The sequence below is a fragment of the Vicia villosa genome, unplaced genomic scaffold, assembly GCF_029867415.1.
Source record: "Vicia villosa cultivar HV-30 ecotype Madison, WI unplaced genomic scaffold, Vvil1.0 ctg.001617F_1_1, whole genome shotgun sequence".
In the NCBI taxonomy this organism is placed as follows: domain Eukaryota; kingdom Viridiplantae; phylum Streptophyta; class Magnoliopsida; order Fabales; family Fabaceae; genus Vicia; species Vicia villosa.
In genome coordinates, this window is record NW_026705675.1 from 154,680 (window position 1) to 172,570 (window position 17,891).

Here is a 17,891-nt window from a genome sequence, read left to right on the forward strand (position 1 = left end):
GTTCTTATCTTGGTCTTTTTGGTCCGATCTATCGGTTTTCTACTAGAATGGAAGATCCTAATGTTATTAATTTGTCTCTACACGAAGAAGATGAGGAGGGAGGTTTTTGCTTTGATGTGGAGGATGAGGGTGGAGGAGAGTGTGATTTAAGGTTATGTCTGGTAGGGAGATTCCTGTGCGACAAACCGATCCATGTTATGCCTATGAAAAAAAGAGTGGCTGATATGTGGCGCCCAGTCAAAGGGGTGACAATCAAGAAAGCTTCTGAAGGTTTGTTTTTATTCCAGTTCTCACACAGATTAGATATGGAAGCAGCGATAAAAGGAGGGCCGTGGACGTTCGGAAGTCACTTGCTTATCATCGAGAAAGTCCAGATTGGTGTACAACTAGAGAATATTCCACTGTTTCATGTCAAATTCTGGGTTCAGGTTCATAATCTCCCAGCGGGATTGATGCTGGAAAAAGTGGGTAAAACTATTGCAAATTTCATCGGTACATTTGTGGAGTACGATAAGAATAACAATTCAAGTTTCTGGAGACAATATATGCGGCTGAGAATTAAGGTGGATGTACGACAGCCTTTAAAGAAGAATACTAGAGTGAAGAATAAAGGCGGTGAGTGGTGCACAGTTGGCTTTAAGTATGAAAATTTGGGACTTTTCTGTTTCGTCTGTGGTATTCTAGGTCATTCAGAGCAGAGATGTGAGGTCCGATTCGCTATGGAGGAAGATACCGGAGTTAGGGGTTGGTCAAATGAACTTAGGGTGGAAAATAGGAGGTTTGTCAATGGTTCAAATTCTAAATGGCTGAAGGAAGAAAGTGATGGCAGGGAGTTTGTGAAGCAGAACGTGGGTGCACATGGGACGCGTGAAACACACGCGCAGGAGGCAGCAAGTGATTTTCGCTCTCCACCTGAAGGGGCCACTCATGATTTGGCCATTATTGCTGATACAGATCTTGGTCTCCATAACAGCCGCCAAAATTTAAACCACAATCAAATCATTCCTTCATCACCCATTATTAGCCATAAAGTGCCTTCAAATAGTCATTATGTCATTAGTGAAGGAATCTTCGGTGACACTAAAACACCCAAATCATCAGCCTTCAATGTTTTATCCCCCACTTTCTCCAATCCTGCATTTAACACGCCCACGTGGCCGACAAATCCTGGCCCACCTCTTTCCCATAATCCAACCGGCCCACATGTGATAATTCCTCCAATTAAAAACCAAAATACCCCACATCCCATGCACGGATCACATATCACGTTCCTCACCCAGACCCAATCCACCATGCAGCCAAACCGTGAAACTACTGCACAAACTCATAAATCAAATTCTTTAACCCCAAAACCACATAAATTCAAACCAAAAAATACCAGTTCCAAGTCTAATGCCAACATGCAGAATAAGCCCTCCAACCCCAGTAACTCAACCCGTGCAGCTATTCCCAACATTCTACTTTCTCAACCTTCTCAACCTGTCAGTGTGGCTGAACTGAGTGGTGATGAACATCTCGAACGGAAAAGACGCCGGGAAAAAGTTAATGGTGGCAGTGTTGTGTCTGTTGAAGCAATCCCGCATTTTTTATCGGCAGGTCCTGGCAGCCAGGACTGCCGGGACAAATGAAGATCCTCAGTTGGAATTGTCGGGGCCTGAGCAACCCGCGAGCAATTCCGAACTTGCGTCAGCTTGCTCAAAAACACCACCCATATATCCTTTTTCTGTCCGAAACTTTGGCGACAAATCATAAGCTTGAAAGTGTTCGGGTTTCGCTAAAATTCGATTCTTGTTTAACCGTTGATGTTGTCGCGCGAAGCGGAGGTTTGGCAGTGTTGTGGAAAGATTCTGTTAATTGTAATGTTGTGAATTTCTCTAGAAATTTTGTTAATTTGGTGGTTAAGGATGAATTGCATGAAAAGTGGAGACTTACTTGCTACTATGGTTATCCGGAAAGACATAGAAGACGAGAAGCGTGGGATATGCTTCGAGAACTGCGGGATATGTTGACGGCTCCTTGGTGTGTCATTGGTGATTTTAATGATCTCCTATCGCAGCAAGAAAAGGTCGGGATCCATCTTCATCCAAACTGGCTTTGTGCCGGCTTTCGTGATGTCGTCTCCGAATGTAATCTCCTGGATGTTCCGATGGAAGGGCATCCTTTCACATGGATTAAAAGCAGAGGTACACCACATGTTATCGAAGAACGGTTAGACCGAGCGCTTGTAACGCAGGATTGGCTGGATATTTATCCTGCGGCAAAACTGAGTAATCTTTTGGCCTCGCACTCTGATCATAGTCCAATCCTTCTTCAGTGTGAACCTTATCGACGGCAACGATCCCAGCCTTACTCCTTTAGATTTGAGAACTCTTGGCTTAAAGAGGAAGAGCTGCAAGGGGTGGTGATTAAAGGGTGGAATGTTGTGCAGAAGTGAATGTACTTTATCGTATTAATAACTGTGCACAGGAACTCTCTAGGTGGAATAAAGGGAAATATAAACAGCAACACAGTAATTTATCTCTCTATATGGCAGCCATGGAAGCCGCTAGATTGTCGAATGATGAGAAGGCGGCGGCGAGATTTTTTGATGCTCAAAGGGAGTATAATAATATTCTTACAAAAGAAGAAATTTTCTGGAAACAAAGAGCCAAGATGCATTGGTTACGACACGGTGATTCGAACTCGAAATTCTTCCACAGGCCCGCTACTGTTCGTAATAAGTTCAAGAAAATCACCTCGCTTCTGGATGAGACAGGGGCGGAGGTGAAAGGGCAGGAGGAGTTATGCCATGTTACTAAGTCTTACTTTGAACAACTTTTTGAAATGAAACAGGGGGTGCATGATCCGGTCCTAAACTGTATGTCACCGGTTATATCGCAAGAGGACAATAGGAAGTTGATGACTCAAATTACTAAAGCGGAACTCTTTGAAGCTCTGACCCAAATGCATCCGGATAAATCTCCTGGCCCCGATGGTTTTAATCCAACCTTTTATCAACATTTTTGGGAGCTTTGTGGGGATGATATTTTTATGGCAGCTTCGACATGGCTGGAAAGGGGATTCTTTCCCTCTCATCTTAATGAAACCAACATATGTCTTATTTCGAAGTGTGCAAATCCGAGAGATATGAAGGAACTCCGACCCATATCTCTTTGTAATGTTGTTTATAAGTTGATTGCCAAATTGCTTGCAAATCGTCTGAAGATTGTTCTTAATAAGTGTGTCTCAGAGGAGCAGTCGGCGTTTGTTGAGGGGAGGTCGATCCTTGATAATGCTTTGGTGGCCACGGAAATTATTCATTCTTTAAAAAGGAAGACGACTGGTAACAAGGCTCACCTTGCATTAAAGATCGATATTAGTAAAGCTTATGATAGAGTTGATTGGGGTTTTCTGCGTGGTGTTCTCCTTCGTATGGGTTTTGATGAGAATTGGATTCACTGGCTTATGATGTGTGTGACATCGGTGCACTATTCTGTTCTTGTAAACTCCGATAGAATTGGACCCATTATTCCAGGACGAGGACTTAGACAAGGCGACCCTTTATCGCCGTACCTCTTTATTCTTGTATCTGAAGGTCTTTCGGCACTGATCAAAAGTGCAGTTTCACGAGGAGATATCCATGGCGCTCAGATATGCAGGGGGCACCTAGTGTGTCCCACTTGCTTTTTGCTGACGACTGTTTTTTGTTTTGCAGGGAAAATATTGTGGAAGCATCTAATCTTATGGAGATTCTTAACATTTATACCGAGGCAACTGGGCAGGAGATCAACCTAGCAAAATCTGAAGTGTTTTTCAGTCGCAATCTGAGTGGTCCCGCACAAGAAGACTTAGCCCACCTGATGGGGGTTAGGAGGGTTTTGGGAACGGGGAAGTATTTGGGGTTACCATCCATGATCGGCAGGAGTAAGAAGGCGGTGTTCTCTTTTATTAAGGATAGGATCTGGAAAAGAATCAATTCGTGGAGTGGTAGATCCTTATCTAAAGCTGGTAAAGAGGTCATGATTAAGTCTGTCCTACAGTCGATAACGGCTTACATTATGAGTGTTTATTTGATTCCGGATGGAGTGGTGAATGATATTGAAAAAATGCTGAATTCTTTTTGGTGGGGAGGTGGTGGTAATAACAAAGGCATAAGGTGGTTAGCTTGGGATCGTATGACTACTACGAAAAGTGAAGGAGGTTTGGGGTTTAGAGATTTTAAATCCTTTAATATGGCTATGATAGCGAAACAAGGATGGAGCATTTTGTCGAAACCAAATTCTCTTGTAGCAAGAATTTTCAAAGCAAGGTACTTCCCGCACTCTTCATATCTTACTTCTCTTATTGGTAATAATCCAAGTTTTGTGTGGCGAAGTTTGTGGAAGGCAAAGGCCGTTATTAAGCAGGGTTGTAGGTGGTCTATTGGTGATGGTAGTAACATTAAGGTTATGTATGATCCGTGGTTCCGAGAGAGAGGAAGATGTTATCTCCATGGTCCACAATTGCAAAGTACTTGTGAATTATCAGTTAAAGATCTCTTGTTACCCATGTGGATTTGATTAGCCATATTTTTGACTCCGAAGGAGCGACGAGTATTCTTCGAGTACCCCTTATAGAGGATGTGAAGGAGGATAGGCTGATTTGGAACGAGGAGCAAAATGGGGAATATAGTGTGAAATCGGGGTATAAAATTTGGAATGGTCTTCATAGGAACACTCATTTTCATAATACTGAAGGGAGATGGAAGAGTATTTGGAGTATCTCTGCACCACCAAGAGCTAAACATTTGCTTTGGCGGATTTGCAAAGAATGTCTACCGATGCGTACAAAGCTTCGACAGCGTCATGTTCAATGTCCGTCTGTTTGCCCTTGGTGTGAGGGTGAGGATGAAGATGATTGGCATATTTTTTTCGGATGCGTCTCAATTAATCAGAGCTGGCGGGCAGCAGGTTTGTCATCTATTATAGATCCTCGGTTGCCTAATTTCATTGATGCTAAGTCCCTTATCTTTGATGTTTGTAGTCGGGAGGATCGAAGGGATGCGGGCCGGTTTGCTGTGTTGCTTGAAACCCTTTGGCGGAGTAGGAATAATAAGGTTTGGCAAGATATCAGGGATGATGCGTTGAGGATTGGTATCCAAGCTTATCATAACTGGTATGATTGGTTTTTAGCTAGAGATGAGCATAATTTAGCGGCGGGTAATAATTTACCTATAAGTTGGAGTCCGCCATCAGTTAATCACTTGAAATGTAATGTTGATGCAGGTTTCAATAATGTGTGTGGTACAACAAATAGAGGGTGGTGCTTTAGAGACCACTTTGGAAGGTTTATATCGGCAGGGGTGTCCTGGGATGTGGGTCTTCTCTCCGTTGTCGAAGCTGAAGCAACCGCTTTAAAGGAAGCAATCGAAAATGCTATTTTTCTTCAGTTATCCCACGTCATTTTTGAAACTGATTGTCAGAATGTCACTAAGGCTATTTATGCTTCTCATGTTGGTTCCTCAGAATTTAGCGTTATTATTAAATCTATTCAGCATTTGTTAGTTTTATTTTTGAACTTTGAGGTAAAGTTCATCAAACGCCAAGCGAATTCGGTCGCCCATACGTTAGCTAAGGCGGCCAATTCTTGGTCTCGGCGTAGCTTTTTCAGATATGTACCTCCTTGTATTGAACGTTATTTGATTAATGATATCAGTTAAGTTTGTTCTTGTCAAAAAAAAAAAACCAGGTTAGGATATGTGTTTACAATAATGGCTTCAATTGGGACATTAAATTAGATATTAAATTTTTTCTGGAATGGTAATGTCAACATAACCATCATTTGGCTCAAATATTATTCCATCTCTAATCTTTAGTATCCACTCCAAAAAAAATTTGATATCTTTGTTGGTGGATGTTGTTGAAACACTTTGTAAGTGCATATTCTTTGTACGCCTTAAGACTTTGTAATGATCTCAAATATATGAAGCATTATTTGTTGCAAGAAAAATATTAAATCTACTACCTCTTGGTATAATTGGAAGTATCAGTCTGAAATCACCACCAAAAACAACTCCTTTTTCTCCAAATATCTTCTTAGATGCAACCTTGTTTTCGCTCATAATACCATTCATCATTGCAGAAGATTGGAAGTATCATATTATCCTAGGAGTACCATGATTAATTGCAAAAGATCTGCACGCAAGGTCTTAAAAGACGTTTTGGAGACAAACGTCATAATGACTATGACGTCATATAAACTGAAAGGTTTTTGTGCCGTCAAAATTAATGGTAAAAAAATTCCATTTACTTCGGTATGTCGAAAATGAAATTGGGGGGGGGGGGGGATTTGTTAGCTGGTATTTTTGACACCACATTATTGTTGGAGAAAATAAAAAAAAATTGACAAGATTAGAAATGTTCGACAAGATGACATGATTGAGGAAAGCTTGTCGAAGTATTCTTTTGATGAGAAAGTTGTTGGACATGGACTTAGAAATATTTTATAAGTTTTTGATATTTGATTCGACGGAAACGAGCCTTCGACAGGAGGTTAAGTCCGAACAAAGGCGTAACTATTTTTGTCTTGATCCATTGTGTAAAGGGATGCGTTGAGCTTCAAGACAAAAGGAAAGCATGCCAAGTGAAACGTGGCAAACTCAGATCGAAAGACCGTTGGAATGGTTATTTCGAATTATTATATATAGGAGTCTTAGAGTTTAGATTCGGTGTTCATTTTGTACAAAATCTCAATAGTTTACTCAAAGTATTTGTGTGTGAGAAACGAGTCAATATGAGAATGTACGTATAAAAACACCAATTTTATATTCCTTTTTACAGTTTTATACAGTTTTCACATTTCCAGAATTTTATATTCTTGTCATTTACATTATTGCAATTTACCTTTCAATTTCCTTTACATTATTTATTTTACAAATTACAATGCTATTTTAAACAAGATCTGTGTAGATTAGACAAATTTTCAAACGAGAACGTAATTCATGTCGAACTGTTCTTTAATTTCTATAAGAATATTTGGAATATAAAGCACATGTCCTAGGATCTATCTAGTCGATCCTGTGAGTAACCAATTTTTTTTTTACTTTTGGAAAACTAGCACTTGTTTACCAATTTTCACGGTAAACATCATAGTGGTTTCAAGTCGAAGGGTGGTATACACCACTTATCACCATGAGAATAACTTATGACACTTTGTATAACATTCTATGTAGTATTCTCATAGCGGGTCAATCCAGTATAAATATTACTCCTAGTATTTATACCTATGTTAAGACTTGATAACTCCTTATCCATGATCCATGAGATGTGATCACCAGTCTATCTACATAATAGTCTCAATGCTTTAATATTATTCCACCTCACAATAAAGCTCGACTACAGATACTTTAAGAATAGTGTCCTTAAGTTTAATGATTCTCATGATTAAGTCAAACTTAACATTTCATTAAACGGACTAGATATTCTACGAACTTTATTATTTTGGAAAAACAAACATAATAAAGAAATGCCTTTTATTATTAATAAATTATTCGATACAAGTACCAAAAGTATTGGCCTCTAGGGCTTACACCAACAAGATCAATTACCAGACCAAATATATCTATGGTAATAGCTTCGAAAGCCAGTTACAATCTACTTCTGGGTAGGGAGTGGATTCATGGTATAGGGGCAGTGCCCTCATCACTCTGTCAGAGGGTTGCAATTTAGAGGGACAACAAAATTGTAGAAAATATCGAACCAGATCAAGGGTATTTCATGGCAGAAATAAACCATGTGGATCGAAGGAAATTTGATAGAAATTTGGCGAATATAGCATCTTGCTTACTTGCAGGATTTGCATATAGGCCTCTAAAGGAGGAATTTTATTCCCTAATACTTCATCCCACCCATGGGTTTGTATGAGATCGAGACATAATGGAGGATGGAATAAGCATTTCCGACTTCCAGCCGTAGTTTAGGGAAGCGAATTCGACGATGATGTCTAAGTTCGATGCATTACGGAAAATTTCGGCTTACGTAGCCGAAATTAGATTAAAAGCGACCTTAGAGGCTGAAATCCAACATATGGCTATTGAGGCCAGCGAAGTATAAATCTTTGATGTGGGAAAAAGCATGAATACTGAGCCAAAACCACCAAACAAGCCGCAATTTGTTCCTTTGATTGTACTTCTCTTGTATGAAACTTAAGCATTATATAAAACTAGTTTATTTTTAAGTTTCTTCTCATTTTGATGTTATTAAGCATATGCCATCTAAATTAATTCTTCATAGTCGAATTGGGAAATGGGAACTTGCCTTAACTGAGTATTCTCTAACATATATTATTTTAAAGAAATGAAAGGGCAAGTGGTCGTTGATTTCATTATAGATCATGCAATGGTTGAAGCACCCCAAAACTATTTAGAACTTGAACATTGGATGTTATTCTTTGATGGTTCCAACCATAAAGATGGAGTTGACATTAGGGTTTTGATCATTTCTCCCAATAAAATCCCAACAAAGGTTCAATGAGATTGAATATGAAGCTTTAATAGTTGGCCTCGAAATTTTTCTTGAATGGGGGTATTAAGAGTCAAAATAAGAGGAGACTCTAAAATGATTGTTAAGTAAATAACTAAGAAGTACATATGTGCCAAAGAGAATTTGATACTGTACTTTGTAATAGCATATTGATTATTGAAACACTTTGAGTTTGTGAATATTGGACAGATACCTCAACTTGAAAATCAAGAGGCGGATGATCTGGCTCATATTGCTTCTGGATACAAAGCATCGAAAGGAAAGTTGGAAGACTTGATCGAAGTTCGAGGAAGGGTGATGGCAATAAGATTATCTCCGTCGGATTTGGAAATGACAAAATTAGGATATGCATACCCTGAAAATTTCAAGATATTTTCCATTGACAGTTTGACGGATATAGATTAGCGTACACCAATAGTTGAATTGACTATCTAGAAAACCCAACAGGTTCGACAAAACGAGAGATCATGTATCGTTCTCTAAGTTATGTTATGATAGGAAACAAATTGTTTAAAAAGACGCCTGAGGGAGTTTTACTCAAGTGTCTTAGTAAGGACGAGGCATACTTAGCTTTATCTAATGTTAATACTGGAGCTTGTGGTGCCCATCAAGCTGGACATAAAATGAAATAGTCATTATTACGAAAAGGGATCTATTGGCTTGTGATGTTAAAGGATTGTATCGAATTCGCCAAAGGATGCCAAGAATGTCAAATACATGTAGGCATTCAACATGTCCCTACAAGTGAATTACATGTTATTATGAAACCTTGCCCATATAGAGGATAGGCTTTATATTTAGTTGGAAAAATTCGACTAGCGTCATCAAAAAACCAGAGATATATCCTAGTTGGTATTGATTACTTTACCAAATGGATAAAAGCAATACCTTTGGTGAAAGTTCCTGTAGAACACTTTTGATTACCTCCCGGAAGAAGATTCCAGCAAGGTCACACAAAAGTTTGTGGTGTTAGCTTTAGGGATTTGAGCATCACAGTTGATGCGAGCTCAAGAAAATACGTGTCTTGCTTATCCCTCGGTTGGGAGCCCTATTTATAGCTGTTGGAGCCTTAATTGTCCTAATTGATGGAGGGACCTTGGATTCCCTCCATAATGAGTGAACTGATGTAACCTTCGCTGTTTGGCTCTTAAAGAGCTATAACGTCCATAACGACGGAGATCATTGATGTATGAATGACGGTTACGGACGTCCCGGGTTGGGTGACCCCGAACTCGTTTATGACTAAGTCTACCGTCCTGCAGTAACTGCCTTGACCGACCAAAGATCCCCAAACCGGATCGGGACTCCTTTTCGGGCTCTAGATCATGACCGAGTTGGTACTCCTCAGGACCGACCGTATCCTTATGCCTTGGTACCGGCTTGCTTGATTGGCCTAAATATTCCAAATATGTATAGTCAATGTCGAATAGGAGGAAATTATAGACTTCATCCAACGGCATATCATTTACCGGTTTGGAATCCCTGAGACCATTATGACTGATCAAGGTGCAGGAGTTTGCTTCTGAATTGGGAATTAAATTGTTCACATCCACGCCTTATTATACCCAGGAAAAGGGCCAGGTCGAAGCAGCGGATAAGATCGTTATTAGTTTAGTAAAAAAACATGTGAGAAAGAAGCCAAAGAATTGGCATTAGACTTTGGATCAAATTTTATGTGCATGTCAAACTTGTATTAAAGAGGCGATGACCACTACTCCTTTTTGTCTAACTTATGGGCATGATGTTGTCTTTCCTGTTAAAATATATTTACAGTCGACTATAATTCAAAAACAAAATGAAATACCATCTAAGCATTATTAGAATATGATGTTGGATGAGTTAGTCGATATGGATGAAGAAAGGCTATCTGCCTTAGATATTTTGAGGAGTCAAAAAGAGTGAGTCTCCAAGGCTTATAATAAAAGAGTTAAAATTAAAATATTCTCGACTGAAAAGTATGTTTGAAAAGTTATTTTACCTATGGATCGTAAAGATAGGACTTTAGATAAATGGTCCCCTAACTAGGAGGGCACGTTTCGTAATATTCAAGTGTTCTCGAATAATTCCTATGAAATCGAAGACTTAGTTGTTAATCATCGAATCCTGAGAGTAAATGGTAAGTATTTGAAAAAAAATACAAGCCCGTGCTAGAGGAAATCAAAATTTCAATAGAATAACATTCATGTAAACAGAATGCAAAAATGGTGTTCAAAAGTAGAGTGCTAAAATGACTAAAGTCATTTCAAAATACCAACGTAAAAATTAGAAGTCAAAATTCCTTGGGGGCATAATTAACAATTACAAAACAAATCAAACATCTAGCAAAAAATTGCAAGTCCATAAGGGTGCAGAGGCCTTGTGTTCTGTCGTATTGTGTTTTGGCCACAGTCAGTCGACGGTCAGTCAAAGAAAGATTTGAAGAAAGGGTGGTGATCTCTTCATCCTGACCTCTAACTCTTTCGACACGATGAACCTCGACCACAACCTTGCCATCAAGTGGTTTCGACTGATATTGGTTATCTCTTTCTATCGACTTTCAGCTTTCTTAATTTTTGTTTGCAATTCCTCTTTTGTTATTTCCACTGTGTAATATTAGAAGCACAAGCTTCAAACTGTTTGCTACCTTGTTGAAAAGACTTCTCCAGCTCTTCAACTTTGTTCATAGATTCAGTGGCTAAGTCCCACTTTGGTGATCAGGTTTGCTGTTTGTTTTTCAATTTATTTATTGTGTCTCGCTTACGGATAATATTAGCAATAATTTTGTCAAGTAAGAGATCAAATTCTACTAAAAAATTAGCGACATCTAGAGGAGCACTTAGAACATCTATTTGTTTAATAAAATCATTGATCCCATAAGAAGACATGAAGTCATTCTCCAGGGTTTGGAACAAGTCTATGCCAAATATTTTTGCTTTGAGTTGATGAAGAAGTTCTTCAACAGGTTCGACTATTGAGTTTTCGCTAGAGACTTTTGAGGAACTTGAGAACTTATCAGTTGAACTGCCTTTGGTACTCATCATCATCCTCAGATATTCACAAGGTTTGTTCTTTTTAAGATTATCGAATTCTTCTTGTGATAAAGAATTGGCGACTACCTTGGGAGGAGGCTTGAAAGTCAAAATTGTGCCAAAATTCTTAGTGGCGTTGGTCCCAGTTTTTTGTTGAGCGTTATCATTTTTTGGCCCATCTTTGTCCTGTTTTTCCTCAAAAGAAACAGACATGTCTTCATCCCCTTGAGAATCTTCGCCGTGATCAGAAATTTTGGGAGAATAGTCTTTAAAAAATTTCTCTTGGTTAGGTATTTCCTCTTCAGGGATTTTTTTTATTTGTTTTCTTTATTTTTATGTTAGGGGCAACTTTTGGAGTGACTTGAACTTTTTGTGAGGTTATTCTTGAAGCCTTTGTCTTCTCCTTCCTTTTTGGCTTAAAAGCTTATGGAGACGAGTCATCGCCAACTTCTTGCTCTTGAGTTTCCTTGATGTTGTCAACTTTCTTGCATTTTGAAGGTGTGAGAGGAGATTTTTGGCTAGCCTGAACTAATAAAGAAAATATTGGATTAAGGTAGTAAAGCATACATGGAAAGGTTAAGTGTTATGTGAGAACAAACATTCTCTCTTTTTCCCTTGATTGATTCTTTTACCCCTTGAAATTTCTTTTGGACATCAGTCGTAGTTCCATTGTCGCCATCTTGGATTTGCTTCTTTCGGTCTATTGTTGCGAAAATAAAGAAAAATCCAAGTGTTAATATTGAAGAGAATAAGGGAACTTTGAGTTAAGTTGGCCAAGAGATCCTTCACATTCCTCGCCTTCAGGTATTGGAGAAAGTACCTTAAAATGTTCTATGTCGACATGAAGGTGACCTTTTAAATTGTCCAGGTTATGCTTAGTCAACACCACCCGTTTAGAAGATTTTAAGGATTCATTCTTAAGAACCTCTAAGAATGACCCACAGTCGAACTGTAACACCCTAATTCCCTAATGATAATTTAATAAAAATCAAAGTAAATTATTTCTTAAATTAAACACAACAATTAGGATTGTACACTTTATCACTTTATTAAATCATGTTCAATCATGCATAGATAGATACATAACACATCAAGTGGATGGACAATTCAACAATTCAACATAGTTCTCAACTTTAACTTCATTAATGCAACGGAAGGAAACATATTATTTCTCTAAAATTATCAACAATATAAAACAACACTTATTCAATTAAATGGGGGTTCTTAATACTCCAACAAATCAACCAAATAAAGTATCACTATAACAAAATAAACAAGCGTCCATCCCCCCTAGTGTTACGTATCAGATCATAGACGCCAACTCATTAAAAAATAAGAAGAGCAACCTCTTCTAGACTCCGCATCCTTATACTACTCCCGATTATCTGAACAATTCCATATAAAGCATCATTCCAATATAAGGGTGAGATATCACAACAATATAATAGGTTATATAACAATAAGTATGCGATAGATATACAATGTATATTTTCGATAATAATTCATCATTACAAGGCATAAAATTCATGCTTCAATCATATAACACAACATATCAATTCTTCAATGTCATGCTATAAGACTAACACCGACTCAATGCATGTGGTACCAACAGAGCATAAGCTCTCTCCATAATGCCAATTAGGGCAACAATAGGGCATAAGGCCTCAACCATTTGTCAATCCAAGCCAACAATAGAGCATGGGCTCTCAACAATGTATGCATGCAACACTGACATGCCAACTCATAATTATGCAATTATAGGGCATAAGCCCTCAACATTATGCCATTCCAGGTCAACAATATCAACCTCTTTATGCAATATATTATGCAATTTATTCAAACATCATTCGTACAATATCATCGTTCAATCACAACAAAATTCATCGCATTTTGTAAGACACTGATGCACAAAGCATAAGCCTCCAACATAAAAATATCATTTTTTTCAATATCAAAATTATAATTATGTTAAATAGAATATTTGTAGCTTTCCAACGACTCAAACTGCGCATCAAACGGACACCCAAGTCAAAAGTTATTAATTTTTTAAGTTTACAAAAACTGTCAGCTTCAGTAAGGTAATCAGTTACCTCAAATGATGTAACCGGTTACATCACCTTCCTTCGCCCCTATTACGAAAATTTTGGATCATGTAACCGGTTAATTCAAATGATGTAACCGGTTATATCACTGAAACAGAGCCAATATTTCCAATTTTTACGATGTAACCGGTTACATCAGTGAAATTGTGCCAAAATCTCTAATTTTTTTTGCTACGGTTCTCAAAATCCAAAAATTTAATTTGTGACCAACATAAAAACAATCCAAGCACTCAAATTCAAACACATATATACACCACATTCTCAAACAATTTACCACATCAATTTCATCAATCACTTTCACATATAGGAATTAATCTATGAACAATCCATATCAAAACCTAGCATTCAACAATCCCCACATACCCACAATTATACCACCTATTAGAGATTCAGAACCCCACCCTTACCTTAGATTAAATATTCCCAAAGCTTTCTTAATGGATTCTCTCTCCCTTGCTTGTTCTCTCTTCCTTGCTTCAACTTCTGAGAGCACAATCGTTTTCACAAAATGTTACGATTGACTCACTTTTCCCCCTTTTTGACTAGAATAACCCTTGGACCCTTATTATGATAATCTCATATTACCCTCACTATTTTCCTCATAAACCAATTTAAATAATTATTATAATTCAAAATAATTATTTTTCTAATTAAATAATTTCCACCACTTTATTTAATTAGACTAATTCTCCCAAAAATTCTATTTCGACACTATCCCTCATAAAACACCGGCAAAGCAACAATAGCATCAAATAAATCACAAACAACCAAAGCCGGATCAATACTTGGAAAAGGTGGGAACTTAGGTGGATAAAATTTGAAAGAAAACGCGTACTTGTCTTTGTCTTTAACGTACAAAAGGATTTTTAAATCAAGGAGTTCCTTCATAAAGTTTTCCTTTAAAATGACCGCTGCTTCACAGACAGTCCGACTAAGATCATTTGTCCAGTACATAGTTTCGAAGTAACGTTGGAAGGCTTGAATCTCCTTTGCCTGCCTGTCCTTAACTTTCTTTAATCGGTCCTGTATAGAAGAAAAATCATCCTTTAGATGTTGCGACAAAATATATAATTTAAAAATTCTTCAGCATAATAGGCCCTCCACCAAGTATCAAATTCTTGAGTGCAATAAAAAGATGGTCGAAACGAAATTGGGGTAAGCTTAGAAGCATCTGCAAAATGTCGACCCAAACATTTGACATATTCGTCTTTAGAAAAATTGACACTGTGAAGACAAAAATTGAAACTGTCAAGACACAATATTGGGTTTATAACTAAATATTTTTACATGTTCTTTATAGATCCAAAGCCTGGTGGAAACCAGTTTTAGGATAAGAAAAGTTTCCCATATTGCAAGAGACTTAGTTTCTTGATCAGCTTTTGGAGCGGGGAACTCTCTAGTAAACCATTAAGGACCACAAGTTCAATTCACAAAAGGGGCCATAAATGGAGTGACGTTATGGCATTTGGCGAACATTATCACATACCTTCTGAAGGCTTCTTGCAAATTGCGCCTAGTATCGATATGGGTCATTGAAGCCAGGAGAGTACCTTCGATCTTCCTATTTTTGATGGCTTCATCATAATCATTTGGTTTATCGATCTGGAGTGACGGTTCGAACATGGCGTTCAACCATAATTGAAGCAACCAATAAGGGCCAAATAGTAAAAAATTGGCTCCAGACTTATAATTTTTCAGGGATTCGACAATGGCCCCTAAGGTCTCATAAAGAGATCTTAATATTAAATGAGTTATTAACCTTCGTGCAGTTTGCTAGGTTTAGGAATCTCTTCGCCACTTTCAGTGACTTGCACCAAAAGATCCAGCACGACGGCCAGAGCGCCAAGAAATCAATGTGCTTTCGTCAGATACTTTGTCACTTTCTTTGTCATGATGATTAGGAAAAATCTAGCTCGACCAGCTTTGAAGTTAATGGTGTCTTCATTCCTCTCATTAGAGTCGAAGATCTCTCTAGCTGGTCGAAGACCATTAATAGCAGCATCGAAGTAATCATTCTACAGGGAAGTTGGAAGGTGTTGGTGGTGCTTTCCCATAAGTACAAGGAAGCGAACAACATGTTTTAGCAGTATGCTAGACCTACTTTCGGCAACTGAATCAGGACGAAAATGCCCATATCCTTCCAGGTTGGGGCTTTTTTCTTTTCAACTTTTTATTTCCAAGAGAGATAGTTTTCAGGGTATTTAAACGGTGGGCAAGAGCAGAATACTCGAAGAGTGTTGCTCATATAGCTTAGATCGATGGGTTTTTCAAATTTGACAGAGAAGTTGTCTTTAAACTCCGCTGCGTCAGATGAATATTTTGCCTTAAGTTTCTTCGTCTCATTGACGAATTTAGCCTTATAGGGTTTGGCGCTAAGGTCATCAACAGTAGCTGTTGGCTTTTTCAAGCTAGCAATTGGCTTAGTGCAGTGATAAGCAAGAAAAAACTCCCTTATTTTTTCAACATTTGCCTTAAGGTCAGGCAAATGAACCATAAGTGCACGAGTCTCTCTAGATATAGTGAAAGGAATGATTACTTGAGACCTGTAAATGCGATATTTTTCTTCTAACAGAGGAGGTTCAAGTACATACTCATGATTCCCAACAAGAAGTGAACCTAAAATTTTATTAGCAGGTGGCAAAGTATCTTTTGAGCTCTTAGGATCTTTTGTGTTCTTGGATTTAGAGGCCACCATGATGGAATGAGTGGATAATTTGAAAAGAATAACTAGTTTTACGATTGTTAGGAAGAAAACGCAGAAAAAATGATGGAGAGAGGAAGCTGGAATAATAAAAGGAGAGAAATGGAAGGAAGTGAAGATTTTATAGTGAAAAAAGAAACTGTTCGTTTTCTGAGATTGACACGTGGACTTGAGTCGTGGGACACACATAGTTCGTTCAGAGGCTGATCAAACGGTTGATGTTTTTGTGGCCCATATTTTCCTTGGAAGTAGGAAATCATGATTTCTTTTTCTGAATCTTGCACGTCTCAATACGACATTTGACGAAAATGGTCATTATAGCCATGACGTCAGTACAATATTGATTACTACGTCAAAGCATTCAAAAAATGTCAATTTTCTTTCGTTGGTCGATGTAACACGGTGAACTGACTTTTATTAACCGAAATGTGCGGTTAAGCAAGAGTCGCCACCGACTTTTATTTTATCCAAACAAATTCAGAAAGGCAAAAAGAAACAGAAAAAACCTTTAAAGAAATCTAAGTTCGGGGGGTAATTTATGCAAAGGGAAGGTATAAGGCACCCTTTGCATCCATGGTTTTCCATGGGCTCTTAATTGCTTTGCTTGCTCGTTTTCAGAAAATGTAGATGAAAGAGGAAAAATGGACTTTAGCTCTTAAAATGAGCGTAGCCAGTTTTTGAAGAATTTTGAGAAAGAATATAGAAAATAGAGCATGGCAAGGCAATTAGGGGCAATTACCTTAAACTCAGATGATAGGTCTCTTTTTAGCATTTCAGAATGAAAGGGTCTATCCTTGCCATAAGAGGGCAGGAAGCCTTTCGTTTGGAGGTAGAAGGGTCATCGAAATATCCTTTGCCATAAGACTGTCCCATGCCATAGGAGGGCAGGTAGTCTAAGGTAAGGATCAGAATAAGCCTTATTCGTAGGCAGCCAGAAGATACCTCAGCCTTTCCCGTAGGCAACTTCCGAGGGTCGAGGTCATGTTAGTGTATCGAAGGCAGCATCATTTTAGGGTCTCATGACCTTTGATTGAGGCAACATGGCTGAGGTATCCTCGTATTCGAGGGACATGGCTATTCTGCAAAAAATACACAAGGCAACAGGCAACAGGAAGCAAAGAGGTTACCCCAAAAGTGTGCGTGGGTGCATCAATCATGTGATTAAATTCAGTTATTTATCTTGTAATTAGTGGTTCTATGTTCAATTCGAGGTTACACTCCCTAGGATTACTAACCACGCATTTAAATACAATCAAAACAAATATGGGGGAGGGAAATTGTAACCAGCGGATCCCTTAACAGGGTTTGACATAAGTAATAATGAACAAAGAAAAATCAAGGTTAGGGTTTTAGGGTTACCAGACTCGTAGCTTTGGCGGTCGACAAACCCTGAAAATTGAAAAGGAAGAATAAACAGAGAAATGTGAGTGCATTATTGGTTCGGAGGCGAATTTTCTTAACCCTGAAATAAATGAAGAAATTAAGGGTAAATAAACAAATAAAGAATACTTAGCTTCGATTAATGACGGTTGAGAATTGAAGGTATCCTGAAGCACTGACTCTGACCATCTGAGAATTGAAT

At 38.2% G+C, this 17,891-nt stretch overlaps 2 protein-coding genes across 2 annotated transcripts; both read left to right on the forward strand.

Moving 5' to 3' along the window:
• The first annotated feature begins 1,624 nt into the window (after positions 1-1,624).
• Positions 1,625-2,434, forward strand: LOC131636038 (uncharacterized). The gene has a single exon (XM_058906684.1). It carries the CDS (start codon positions 1,625-1,627, stop codon positions 2,432-2,434), a length of 810 nt encoding a protein of 269 aa, XP_058762667.1.
• A 92-nt stretch (positions 2,435-2,526) lies between these two features.
• Positions 2,527-8,903, forward strand: LOC131636039 (uncharacterized). Its single transcript, XM_058906685.1, has 4 exons — positions 2,527-3,548; positions 3,695-4,429; positions 4,543-5,470; positions 8,688-8,903. The coding sequence occupies exons 1-4, from the start codon at positions 2,527-2,529 to the stop codon at positions 8,901-8,903; spliced, it is 2,901 nt and encodes a 966-aa protein (XP_058762668.1).
• The last annotated feature ends 8,988 nt before the right edge of the window (positions 8,904-17,891 follow it).